At 42.6% G+C, this 9,005-nt stretch overlaps 1 protein-coding gene across 1 annotated transcript; it reads right to left on the bottom strand.

Moving 5' to 3' along the window:
- Nucleotides 1-5,575: 5,575 nt before the first annotated feature.
- LOC123166898 (putative receptor protein kinase ZmPK1) lies at nucleotides 5,576-8,472 on the bottom strand. The gene has a single exon (XM_044584712.1). It carries the CDS (start codon nucleotides 8,309-8,311, stop codon nucleotides 5,885-5,887), a length of 2,427 nt encoding a protein of 808 aa, XP_044440647.1. The 5' UTR covers nucleotides 8,312-8,472; the 3' UTR covers nucleotides 5,576-5,884.
- Nucleotides 8,473-9,005: the final 533 nt, after the last annotated feature.

The raw sequence follows: 9,005 nt of genomic DNA, 5'->3' as shown, positions 1-9,005 counted from the left end.
AGCATTAGGAATTAGTCCTTTATGTGAACAAACTCTCCTTTAATCGTGTGACAATAGTTGCGAACAATGTTTCATGATGTACCTAACACTGTCACCTCAAGTTTCCTTATTTTTCTTTGTAAATTTTGATTGATGTTGTGTTTAACCAAATTTGTATAAAAACAAATAAAAGAAACAAAACTTTCCGTTTAAACCAAACACCCACCCTATGACACATAAAAGTAAGGAATGTGTGAAGCATGGCAACATCTTCAAAGTTTACCGAAAGTGCAACATAATAGTTCTTCAAGTATTGTGGCAAAGTTTGATTACGAGACGTGCTCGATACTTATATCTTCGAACAAGAAGAACTTTAGCAAGTTTCCTCAACAACACATGATTCATAACGTAACAGCTGATATACATGTTATTAGTGTTTCATTGAAACCTTTGAAGCACTTAAGAATGAGAATAGACCCCCGAGTTAAGCACTTGGATTCCGTGTGATGCGTACTTAAGTCATTGAACCCGAAGGACTTTTTCACCTTTTTTGTCACTCCAAATTATCCTTACCGCAGCACTTGATATAGTGAATCTTGAAGTGGGGAGAGTTCAGCCATCCAACCAGATTGAATAGATTATAAGTAATTAGTATGTAGATGATAAATGAAGTATGTAGGAAGAAGATTGAATAGGTTTACACATCTAGCGTCAGCCCCTCATTGTGACTTCTACATTCAAAATGCTTTCAGCCTACCACTAAACATTTACATGGATACAACAAAAAAACCGAATCCAATGTTCTTTCAAGTATGACGGAAACAACAGATAGTATGCTCAGACAGAACTATAAAACTTAGTTGAGATCAGAAAACCCACAGATAGTAGCATCTATAGAGCTAGGATTACCGTGTATCATCATTGCAAGTCACGAAAAACAGAGTTATATTTACCAAGGGGAACCACCCTACCATGCTCCCTATAGCGTGTTCAATAGCAGAGAGAAGGCAGAGTATCATTACAATCAGTATGTACTTAACCAGAAGAGAAAATATGAATTAGTGGGTTCAGTGGATGTGCTTATGTGAGTTTGTTGTTAGACACTGAGACTTGAAATGCATGTTTGTGTATTGTATATCTATTTTTGCTGTAGGGATCCAAGGGAAAAGCAGGAGAAAGAGGTCTTGGAATGGATCTTTACTGAGTGCAGCTCTCGGCAAAGTGGCATGCGCTGGCGGCAGATGGCAGTTGGCGGTGGCAGTTTTCATCATAAGAGACAAAATTTTGATAAGTCATTCCTGCCCTATACCTTAAGTGCGACACACGCTTGAGCAAAGTTTTTACATTGTGATGGGTGGCGGTAAAGTTCTTCCCGATCGATCTCTCAAGTGCGCAACGTGTATGATAAAAAGTTTTCATCATAAGAGATAAAGTTTTGGTAAGTCCTTCGTGCCCTATAACTTAAGTGCGCCACACGCTTGACCAAAGCTACTAAATTATTATGGATGACAGTAAAGTTCTTTCGGATCAATTTCTCAAGTTCGCATCAGACATGAACAAAGTTTTCACGCTAAGAGATAAAAATCTGATAAGTCCATCATGCCTTATACCTTAAGTGCTCCACACGATTGAGCAAAGTTCTTAAATTGTTATGGATGATGGTAAAGTTCTTCCGGATCGTTCTCTCAAGTGTACAACATGTGCATGAAGAATGATTTCATCATAAGAGATAAAATTTTAATAAGCCCATCGTGCCCTATAGCTTAAGTGCGCCACACGCTTGAGCAAAGTTCTTTAATTGTTATCAATGAGTGTAAAGTTCTTTCGGATCGATCTCTCAAGTGTGCAGCGTGCATGAACAATGTTTTTATCCTAAGAGATACAATTTGATAAGTCCTCCGTTCCCTATACATTAAATGCGCCACACGCTTGAGCAAAGTTCTTCCGGATCGATCACTGAAGTGTGCAGTGTGCATGGACAAAGTTTTCATCATAAGAGATATAATTTTGATAAGTCCTTCATGCCCTATACCTTTTGTGCGCTACATGCTTCAGCAAAGTTCTTAAATTGTTATGGATGCCGGTAAAGTTCTTCTGGATCGATCTCTCAAGTGTGCAGCATGCATGAACAAAGTTTTGATCATAAGTGATAGAATTTTGATAGGTCCTTCACCCCCTATACCTTAAGTGTGCCACACGCTTCAGCAAAGTTCTTAAATTGTTTTGGACGACGGTAAAGTTCAACCGGGTCGATTTCTTAAGTGTGCAACGTGCATGAATAAATTTTTCATCATAAGAAATAAAAAGTTTATATGCCCTTAATGCCTTATACCTTAAGTGCGCCACGCGCTTAAGCAAACTTCTTAAATTGTTATTGATGACGGTAAACTTTTTGCGGATTGATCTCTCAAGTGTGTAGCATGAACAAAGTTTTCATCCTAAGAGACACTATTTTGATAAATCCTTCGTGCCCTATACCTTAACTACGCCACACGCTTGAGCAAAGTTCTTACATTATGATGGATGACGGCAAAGTTCTTCCAAATCGATCTCTCAAGTGCGCAACGTGCATGAACAAAGTTTTCGCTGTAAGAGATAAAATTTTGATAAGTCCTTCGTGCCCCATACCTTAAGTGCGCCACACGCTTGAGAAAAATTCTTAAATTGTTATGGATGACGCTAAAGTTCTTTCAGATCAATCTCTCAAGTTCCCAGCGGGCATGAACAAATTTTTCATCGTAAGAGATACAAATCCGATAAGTCCATCATGCCTTACACCTTAAATGTGCCACACGCTTGAGCAAAGTTCTTAAATTGTTATGGATGACGGTAAAGTTCTTCCGGATCAATCTCTCAAGTTCGCAGTGGGCATGAACAAAGTTTTCATCCTAAGAGATAAAAGTCTGATAAGTTGATCGTGCCTTATACCTTTAGTGCGGCACATGCTTGAGCAAAGTTCTTAAATTGTTATGGATGATGGTAAAGTTCTTCTAGCTTGTTCTCTCAAGTGCGCAGCGTGTGCATGAACATAGATTTCATCATAAGAGATAACATTTTGATAATCCTTCGTGCCCTATAGCTTAAGTGCGCCACACGCTTGAGCAAAGTTCTTAAATTGTTATCAATTAGTGTAAAGTTCCTTCGGTTCGATCTCTCAAGTGCATAGAGTGCATGAACAAAGTTTTTATCCTAAGAGATAAAAATATGATAAGTTCTTCGTTCCCTATACCTTAAGTGCGTCACATGTCTGATTAAGTCCTTCAGATTAGATGACTTAACTACCAGGCACGTGTAATGCCCAACCCGTTTAAATCCTGTTGTAGTAGTCTGTAGACGAGAAGAAATAGGAACCGATTGTTCCACTTCCTATCCTCCCTAGGTTGTTCATCAAAATCCATTTCGATATCCAAACTCGAGCATGTGTAACTAAAGTTATTCTACCTAGGCCATAAAATACCGGCCATAATATGTGAAACTCCATATTTGCAGTGTTTGTCTCTCAAGTTCTCGTATGCATGACATGAAGGACCCGATATCAAAATCGATATTACTTATTTGTGAGAGTACGAGACCTCGGTGTGTGTAGTTGAAGTTCTTTTATGTATCCCATTATTCCCATTGTAGTTGAATGTTAACTTTAAAATTAGAATACTTGAATTTCAAATATGAGGAGGTTTTAGGAAAGTCAAATTTGAGAGATCACCTATTTTATGTGAATTACAAATTCATTCTTCTTATGCAGTATTTTTTACGACGTGTGGATTGTAATTTGGATAGCTATACTTTCGCTTGCAAACTTGGTGAGTTTTGTACTGTGGAGGCCATTTCCATGACTTTTGTTGTCAAGTTTCAAATTTATTTTGGTCTATGAAATTGGACATTGATACATTACATATTTTGTTTAATTAACTTAGTGGACAATTCCTCAGAAATTTCTAAATGAATGTGATTTATTGGAAAATTAAAAGACTCGCCATTATTTTCTGAAATAGCAAGACCATAAATAATATCAAGGGGCTCAATTTTTTTTCGAATCTTCAAGGGGCTCAATTTCTTCCTGAATATTAACGCGATGTGCAAGCACTGGGTTGGTTAGTTCTCTATTATCAGAAAAAGTGCTTCGAAGCAAATCCCAGTCACATACTATTATCCTAAAAGTGCAGATCAACGCACTAAAAATAGTGCACATATTTTTACAAAAAAGTTTGGTCCAGTTCTTTAGTTCTGCTACATTTTCTTCAATAGTTGAAGACAAAAAATAAATAGTTCCTCACAGTACAATAACATTTGAATTAGGTGAATAAAACGTTGTTCACTTCAACTAATAGAAAGGTATACTAGGCATACAAGAATCTGGATATGCATACACTAGAGCACATACATGCATCAATTTCCTTCGACAGCAGCGGCCGGAGGGATGCACACACGAGAATACGAAGTGAGACCAGAAAATAAAATCTGAGGTCTACGGCTTGTAGCACAAATGCATATCACCGAACGACCGACAACAAAAGTCGCAAGTGATATCATTCTACAAGATCCAAGATCCATCGTAGTAGCACTGGAGTTTATAAAACAGACAGAAATTTGCAAGCCCACAACGTCGGTATGAATATGACCGTCAAGCGTCGGAGGGGCACCGGGTGGATCTGGCCGGAGGACGGGAAGGAGAAGGTGGCGGTCGTCGGCTCGTCGCTGTGGTGGGGCTCGCTCGACGGCCAGCACGCCAGCAGCCGCGGTTGTTGTAAAGCCGGGGGCCGCGCAACCCAAGTCGTGGTTGGGAGGAAGATCTAGTCGGAGGCCTCCAAATCGCGACGGTGGCCGGCTGTGGAGGGGATGGGAGGGGCGGGCCGATTGGATCTGGTCTCCGAGATGACAGAGAGAGGGGTAGTAGTCACGCGTGAAGTACGCTCAGGTAGGAATAAAGTAGATACAATTTGACTGTATTGCAACCGTATAGCCGAGTGAAACGGAAAAAAAGGACTGCTGGCAGTGGGCCCAGGGTGGGCCAGCCGGCATGGATCCCTGCGAGAGCGGACGGACGCGATTCGCGCTGTGAATGGAACGCGGATGAAAACGCCTTTATCATAGCACCAATATATATGGTTTTATAGTGGATAACACAGAATCATGCCGCGAAATGCCCACCAAATATCTAGTGGGATGGAGAAGCAGCGATAGTACTCCAAAGGGGTCGTTCCCTCTCAATGGAGACCCTGTATGATTTGGAATTTTTGTATGGATCCAAAGGACTCAGTAAAGTTTGAAACAATGAATACACAGGATTTTTGTATATATAGCTGAGTTTGGTAGTGGGTCGATTGGTATCAGTAGTGCTAATTGAAGACTTTAACTCACTATAGTGATAGAGAAAGCTACTATCGATTAGTTCCTTGCATAACTTTGGCACAAATATTAGTACTTGAACACTACATATCTGGCGGTGTGGTCAAAATGTGAAATCGAAATTCAGTACTGGCATATAGCTCATTGCAGAGGAGCACACGCTAGGACTCGCGTACATGAAGTTAGTCTCTTTTTCTGCAACCGATCGATACATCTCTCTCTGCAACAAATGGAAGAATCAATTGATGGATTTGCTGCTGCTCCAACCCCACAGCATTTTCTAGTGACTTTTCATTACATTATATAACTTCCTTACAAACCGACTCAGTGTTCAATTCGTTCAAGAATTCCAAGGCACACCCAGCACGACTCCACCCGGTGTACTAAACAAGTTTAGACACGAACCAAAAAAAAGTGACACTTAATATGTATACAACTACGATGACAATGACAACGATAATAATGCATGATACACATCCCAATATCTTGTTTTCGATCCAAAAATAACCATACATGACATGTTGTGTAAAGCGTCAAACCCCTTTTTGTTTGTAGCATACTACTGCATTACGCCACTAGCTTCATCAACCGAAACAAGCATCTGCACAAGGTTTTCCATCGTGGGCCTTTTTCTACTGTCTTCTTCTAGGCATGAGATAGCCAGGTTGACCATCGTTCTTGCTTGCAGTCTATCGAACTGGCCGTTCAACCTCAAGTCAATGAAGTCGAAAAGCCATAAGTGTTGGCTGCCCTGCAGCATCACATTTGCTGTAAGCATCCTAACGACCCTTCCAAAGACCATTTCCACTTCCTCGCCGGCATTTGATGCCCAGTCTGAAACACGGGCCCCCATGAGTAGTTCTAGGAGAACAACTCCGAAGCTGTAGACATCAACCTTTGATGTTATTGGCTGGCTAGAAACCCACTCAGGAGCAATATAACCTCTAGTTCCATGAATCCTCGATACATTTTTATTGGATCCACTTCTGTTCACAAGTTTTGCAAGGCCAAAGTCACTGATCTTTGGCTCCAAGTTATTATCCAACAATATATTTTCAGGCTTGATGTCACAGTGGATAACCCACTCCAAGCACTCGTGATGAAGATAGGCCAATCCTCTTGCCACCCCTAGAGAAATCTTAAACCTTTCACTCCACCGAAGTAACCTTTCACTACCAAACAAGATTTTATCCAAAGAACCATTCTCAACGTACTCTAAAACCAATATTCTGTGTGGACCATCAGAACAAAATCCCCAAACCCTTACCAGATTCATATGGTAAATCCTTCCAATCACACTCAGTTCATGTTGGAATTCTTCTTCCCCTTGGTTTATGTCTGCCAACCTTTTCACCGCTACAGCCCTCTTGTCTTTTAAGACCCCCTTGTATACAAGACCAGATGCTCCACATCCAATCCGATCCTTGAACTTTTGAGTTGCTGTCTGCAACTCCTTGTAAGTGTATCTGCGGAAATGGTTGGTTACCATTTCATAGCCAACCTCAGCTGGCCATACTCCTATTAACTGCTTGCCCTCCATTCCGAACAAAAACCAGCACCCTAGTGCCACAAATATTACCTCCACACAAAATATAGCCAACAAGAATCCATATGATAAGTACAAGTATTGTGATTGTGATCCACTTTGACTGCTCTTAGGTTGATCCCCAAAATCTGGAGTGAAGTTTTCGCTCTTTGCACTACAATTAGGAACATATCTAGGACCAAAAGGTTGCGAGTGAGGAATTGATGACTCTCTGACCCGTAGTGTCTTAGGAATCTTGAGATATATTGAACCACCACTAACAGCCGACCCGGTTACACCCCCAACAAGGGACCACTTTGGATAGCAACGCCCGGTTCCTTGCCAGTATGCAAAACCTTTGCAATTGCAGTCCTTCAAGCATATCTTCTTGCACTCATAACGTGAAACTCTAACATGCTCACTTAGATCATTACCGTGGAAGTCAGTGGTGGGTAGCTTCAAAAATATCTCCTGCCCATCACAACTAAGATTGAATGTTGGTATGCAACCTTGGCTCCGGTCACTTGGGTTGATGACCTCATGTCCAGGGGCACATGCACAAGCAGGCTTGGGTGTGTACACACATATTCCATTAATGCCACAAAGACCACGTACCGAGCAGGTCTGAGGATATGCCATCCATGTGACCAACCATCTTCCATCTGTCTTATTTAGACTGTATAATCTGAGGTTGCCATCATAATCCAATTTTAATCTCCTTGTAACCCCGTGACCCCAATCAACAGCCTTAAAAGATAAGTCATCACTACCAAGAAAATACCCCGAGCTATCAAGGACCCCAATTGTGGTGGTATTAAACGCATTTCTGTTCTTTGTCCATATATCATTACTAGGATTTGGCCAATATTTAAAAGAGATATCTTTCTCATCATCAAACAATGTGAGTATATGTTCATCATCAAAGCGGAAGCTGTAGCGCCCAGGGACAAGTAGCCTACTAGAAGATACCAACTTTGTAGCACTAGTAATGTTCTGACAGGGCAGCAATGTGTCGGTAGGAGAATGGAAGCTCTGCCACAAAATGATATCACCTTGGCCCTTGACGGCGAGGTTCCCAGTGTCCAACAACTGAGCTTGCTTGGCCTTTGAAGAAGACGTCACATTGTTCGCCCAGACGGGCCGGCCATCGTAGTCTTCTACGGCCAGTCGGCCATCCGCATCTAGCGTGACCCGGGATCCCCGGAAGTACACTGGGTGGAGATGATTCGCGCTCCAGACGACCGTCTTTTCGGCCGTGTTGGAGTACCATATGGAGAAGACGGAGGCAGTTTGGGAAATGTGGTTGAAGCCGCAGGTGAAAGCACCATCCGGCGAGCGGAGCACGTCGGAGCTATCCTCTACGGAGAGAGAGGAGCCCGGCGAGAGGAATTCGCGAGCTGAGATGTGCGGAAACAGATGGAGCAAATTTAGTAGGAGGAGAGCTGTAGAGCGTGTATCCATGTTTGGTGAGGCACTGGAGTTGATCTCTCATCTCTAGAATGATCACAAACGGAGGCTATTATAGGAGTGTTGCCTTTGCATCTGTGCTGCGCCAGCTGCTTCTGTCTTGGCGAGCATGCCTGACTGCACATGGACCACGACCGGAACGCTACTGTGTATCATGATTCATGAGACGGATTACTAGATTGGCGTGTGGACGAACGCGTCCATTCCAGTCTGAACGGGGAGACTTGCCGTCCCTTGTGCTGGTAGTCCCAAGGCAAGCTTCCCCGTGCTCATGCCTCATGGAAGCAGCCATATGTGAACCTAGTGTTTGGACATGGCTGTCCAGGAGAGCACGCACGTTCTTGATTGTGTCGGTGAGGGCGGGCATAGGTGCGTCCTGTTGCACCACTCTCCGCCTAGTTTCCTCTTCATTTCCTGGCTTTGGATACTAAAGGTCCTTGCCTCCTTGGCACTGTTCAAAGATGCACATTGCTTGCTGTCGTACTAGAACTAGAGCACCACCTTGACCGTCCTTAGCTAAGGTAGTATGCCAGGTCTCACACGTGAATCGACCAGCGTGCCATCCTGTCGGTGAGTGAGTCACCCCGCACCAAAAGCCAACGATTCCTTGACGTAGCGGCTGAATGCTGACTGGAATCATTTGCCCGTTGATAGCGCGTGCCGTGTGGCGCTGGGCCATGAATGCCGA

This window comes from Triticum aestivum, chromosome 7D, assembly GCF_018294505.1.
Source record: "Triticum aestivum cultivar Chinese Spring chromosome 7D, IWGSC CS RefSeq v2.1, whole genome shotgun sequence".
Lineage (NCBI taxonomy): Eukaryota > Viridiplantae > Streptophyta > Magnoliopsida > Poales > Poaceae > Triticum > Triticum aestivum.
Note: the sequence above shows the minus strand (reverse complement) of the source record. Positions and strands in the feature narration are given on the sequence as shown.

What these genes read in the sequence shown, in the direction of transcription:
- LOC123166898 (XM_044584712.1), bottom strand. Translation starts at nt 8,311, where the DNA reads ATGGATACACGCTCTACAGCTCTCCTCCTACTAAATTTGCTCCATCTG.